The sequence below is a fragment of the Hyperolius riggenbachi genome, chromosome 3 (assembly GCF_040937935.1).
Source record: "Hyperolius riggenbachi isolate aHypRig1 chromosome 3, aHypRig1.pri, whole genome shotgun sequence".
Taxonomy (NCBI): Eukaryota; Metazoa; Chordata; class Amphibia; order Anura; family Hyperoliidae; genus Hyperolius; species Hyperolius riggenbachi.
Window position 1 is genome coordinate 31,676,637 of NC_090648.1, and position 4,892 is coordinate 31,681,528.

At 45.8% G+C, this 4,892-nt stretch overlaps 1 protein-coding gene across 1 annotated transcript; it reads left to right on the forward strand.

Annotated features, from left to right (window-relative positions):
• Positions 1–1,238: 1,238 nt before the first annotated feature.
• On the forward strand, positions 1,239–1,955 carry LOC137561997 (olfactory receptor 6B1-like). The gene has a single exon (XM_068273340.1). The coding sequence runs from the start codon at positions 1,239–1,241 to the stop codon at positions 1,953–1,955; it is 717 nt and encodes a 238-aa protein (XP_068129441.1).
• Positions 1,956–4,892: the final 2,937 nt, after the last annotated feature.

Sequence of the window (4,892 nt, forward strand, 5' to 3'; positions counted from 1 at the left end):
TGACACACTATCAAGGACACTTGAAAGTTAGCTTACACTACACCAATCCCTTCAAATTTGGGACACATCTTGGGCACACTGGAAAATTAGAAATATTTTGGGGATACTGGAGAATTGGGACACCCCATGATGGGCACCAAAAAGTTTGTAAGTGGGTGGGGTATTACTAGAAAGCTGTAGCACAGTACAGAGGGTGTTGGACCTTTGACACGCTATTTATCACATGTAGACCGTCCAATTTAAGATGCATTCACTTCCCCAAAAAGAGTTACTTTGTCTCATAAGTGAACTGGCCCCAGTTATTCCTCCCCTGATTACAAGAAGTTATGATCATTTCCTGTGATGTCACTTCCTAGGTTATTATCTAACCTTTCCAGAAAGGGCAGTCTTCCTTCAGTGCGCTCTGAATAATGATCTTCATTGTACAGCGGTCCCTGGATGCCTATTTAACCTAATTTTGCGGTACAATTTCATTAGCAATGTCTAACCCATGCATGTTGGGGAGGTATCGTAACCTCCTTGCCGGATATCCCGTAACCTGCGCAGGAGGATTTCTCAGGCCCCGCTGGGCCGATTTTCAATTTTTTTTTTATTAATGCACTTTGCTAGCTGCGTGCATATTCTGTTCGCCGCTACCCGCCGTGCCCCTCCCCCCTCCAGACCCCTTGCGCAGCCTGGCCAATCAGTGGCAGGCAGCGCTGAGGGGTGGATCGGGATTCCCTCTGACGTCCCGACGACGTCATCCTGCCCCGTCGCCATGGCAACGGGGGAAGCCGAGCAGGAAATCCCGTTCTGAACGGGATTTCCTGCTTGCAAAGATCGCCGGCGGTGATCGAAGTAGGGCGGAGGATGCCTCTTGTCAGCGGCTATCATGTAGCTAGCGCTAGGCTAGCTACATGAATTTTAAAACCTTTTTTTAAAAAAGTGCTGTGCCGCCCCCTTGCCGACAGACTTGGAACGGCAAGGGGGTTACATAAGTGTGAAGGAACTGAAAACTACGCCACTAGCTGCTGCCCTATTGGGGCTCTACAATTGTGCCATTTCTGGTAATCACACTCGTGTGTTTAATGGAATAAAGACTTACATAAATGCCATTTAGTAAAGAATGTGAAATTTAAGATATTTTTGTAAAAAAAAAAAAAAAATTGATTTAAAATATTTGGCCTACATTTTTGGGCCCCATTTTTATTTTATTACTTGATGTGGTATGCAACCATTTTAATAAAGACTGTGAAGCCATGGTGAAAAAGAGCCAAACATTGGTGACAGAATTTGTCCTCCTGGGATTTGCAGACCTTCACCACTTCAAATTTCTGATTTTCGTGGTCTTCCTGATCATTCACATCATGGCTTTAGCCAGTAACGTCCTGGTGATTGACTTGATTGTGGTCTTCAAGACTCTTCACTCTCCCATGTACTTCTTCCTCAGCCAGCTGTCTCTGTGTGACCTTCTCTTCATCGGTAACATTGTGCCCACCATACTATGGCTGATACTAGAGGGTGGTGGGAAGATAACCATATCCCAATGTATCTTCCAGTTATATCTGCTAGCTGTCTCTACAGTCACCCAATGTTTACTCTTGACTTCCATGTCTTTTGACCGATACGTAGCCATATGTAAACCATTACATTATGCTATCATCATGACCTTTGTATTACAAGTTCAGATAATCAGCTCTTGCTGGTTGTTAGGCCTCTCGGTGTGGTTTGTAGAGTATATTTTATTATACGGCTTAGAATATTGTACTCCGAACACTATAAATCATTTCTATTGTGATATCTCTCCCATGGTTAAACTTTCATGTTCTGAAAACCTTTCTGTTGAGCTGGTCATCACCATGTTGTGTTGTTGCCTGTCCATTTATGCTCATTGTAGCCACTTACGTCTCCATCCTCCACACTATCCTGAAGATGCCATCCAGCACTGGACGAGAGAAGGCCTTCTCCACCTGTAGCTCTCATCTGACCATTGTAGGTCTTTATTATGGATGTTTAGGAGCCATATATATTTTCCCATCTAATAACAGTTCAAACACAAACAAGATTCTCTCATTGCTCTATACTCTGGTGACACCGTTGATCAATCCTCTTATCTACAGTTTGAGGAACCAAGACATTAGGTTTGTTCTTACCAAATTCATTCACCTTCAAAAGATTTAGTTTACGCTAAATGTAGGGTGCAGAGGTGCTTCCATGCAAAGTTCTCAAGGGGGAAGGCAAGCTCAAGAAAGAATCCCTTATTTTCATACAAGGTTGAATTTGGTGGGCCTTTCACATGTTGTATGTTCTCTGAACTCATGGAAATTGTTCCATTTCATGGTATTCATATTTCTGTCAATATATCATTCCATCAGGAAAATTTCAGCCCAGGATGTATTAAATATAACTATCTTTATAGTTATACCATTGCTTGCAATTAGGTATGTCTTTCAATGCTGTTATCCACTTGGTTTAGTATTATGTGCTTTCAAAAACATCCTGAAAAAAGGGGATTATGTTATTAAATGCATTGAGCATGAGAAGAGGTGTGGTTGGACTTTTGAGCATATTCTTACATCCTGTGCTGTGCTTACAAGGAAAAATAGATTCTCCAAGGCAGAGCCCAGACATTCTATTGTCCTTGAAGCTGTATTTGAAATCAGCTGTTTCTCCTGTCTCAGATAAGTGAGTTGCTCATCTGGCAAGAGGGGGTGTTTAACCACTTAAAGACCGGGCTTGTTTTCCATGATCTGTGCAGCGCGGGCTCTCCAGCCCACAGCACAGATCACCTTGCAGCCAGGACGACCAGACTTCCCCCACCCCCCCCTTTTTTTCCCAGTAGGGGGATGTCCTGCTGGGGGTCTGATCGCCGCCGGCTATCTGCGTGTAGCGGGGGGGCTCCTCAAAGCCCCCCTCCGCAGCGCTATTCCCCCCCTCCCTCTCCTTCCCTCCCTCTCCTTCCCATGGGTGGTACAGGTCAGCGATCCGTCCTGTACCGCCCCTGATAGGATGCCGGCAATCCCCGGCCAATCAGAGGCCGGGGATTGCTGATCTCCTTTACGGCGCTGCTGCGCAGCAGCTCCGTGCGACGTAAACACCAGGGATTTCTTCCCCCGCGTGTTTACATTTAGCCTGCGAGCCGTGATCGGAGGCTCGCAGGATGTTCACGGAGACACCCTCCATGAACTGACATGGAACGTTTCCATGTAAAACCACTTACGACCTGCCGCCGCCTATCGGCGTTAGGCAGTCGTTAAGTGGTGATGGCACTTGAAGGTCTATTTTCTTTTCACTTGGTACAGATTACAAATGCTATTCCTAGTGGATGTCCAACCCAGTGAGACTTCAGGGGTTAGTGAGGGTCCATGGGCAGAGCAATACAAAGTGAGGCTACACAACTTTCAGATGCAGTGAGGAGTACAAAGCTTTTAGCTGGCTAGCTAGAGAGATATTAGATTGTATCCCTGTGAGATCTGGTCTAATAGCTAATGGGGAAAACGGCAATGTGATAAATGGCTGATATCTGGTAGATACATTTGTCAGTGTTTAACCTCCTTGCCGTTCTAAAAAATCCGGCAAGGAGGCAGCGCCGCACTTTTTTTAAATTTATTTATTTTTTAAATCATGTAGCGAGCCCTGGGCTCGCTACATGATAGCCGCTGAGCGGCGGCATCCCCCCACCCACTCTGATCGCCTTCGGCGATCAGAGTATGCAGGAAATCCCGTTGAGAACGGTATTTCCTGCAGGGCTTCCCCGGTCGCCATGGCGACCGGGCGGGATGACGTCACCGACGTCATGGATGTCGTGACGTCAGAGGGAATCCCGATCCGCCCCTTAGCGCTGCCTGGCACTGATTGGCCAGGCTGCGCAGGGGTCTGGGGCGGGGGGGGCAGTTCGGCGCGGCGGGTAGCGGCGAATCGGCGGCGAGCGGCGGCGATCACGTACTACACGCAGCTAGCAAAGTGCTAGCTGCGTGTAGAAAAAAAAATTATGCAAATCGGCCCAGTGGGACCTGAGAAATCCTCCTGCGCACATTACCCCGAACTGTGTTCGGGATAACCGGCAAGGAGGTTAAAGGGACCCGAGATGAGAGGAATATTTAGGCTGCTATATTTATTTCCTTGTAAACAATGCTGGTTGCCTGGCAGTTCTGATGATCTTCTGGCATAAGTAGTGTTTGAGTCAAAACCCTGGTACAAGCATATGGCTCATCCAGTGAAACATGAATCAGCTGAGTCGCAGTACCTGATTAGCTGCATGCTTGTTAAGGGTATATGGCTAAAAGTATTATGCTTCATACACACTTGAGATAAGTCTTTGGAAAATGAAAGATCACAGACCAATTTTACCCCCTTCCATGTAGTATAAGAGCCACACCTACACAGTCTATTCTATGGAGCTGAACTCCCCATCAAATAAAATCTTTGCAGGATGCTGCACACAAAGATGCTGTACACACTCAAAAGATCATTATCTGCAAAAGATCTGTTCCTGCCAAAGATCCATTCCTGCAAAATGCATTCATAGTCTATGAGATCTGCAGATCATCATACACACTTGGTTTAACAGACAATCATCTGCAGATCAGATTCAACAGGGTGGATTTTCAGATCTGCAGATGATTGTCTGATCTGCAGATGAATGTCAGTTAAACAAGGTGTGTATGATGATCTGCAGATCCCATAGACTATGAATGCATTTTGCAGGAATGGATCTTTTGCAGGAACAGATATTTTGCAGATAATGATCTTTTGTGTCTGTACAGCATCTTTGTGTGCAGCATTTTGCAAAGATTTTATCTGATGGGGAGTGCAGCTCCATAGAATAGACTGTAGGTATGGCTCTCATACTGCATGGAATGGGGTAAATTGGTCTGTGATCTTGCCTTTTCCAAAGACTGTTATCTCAAGTG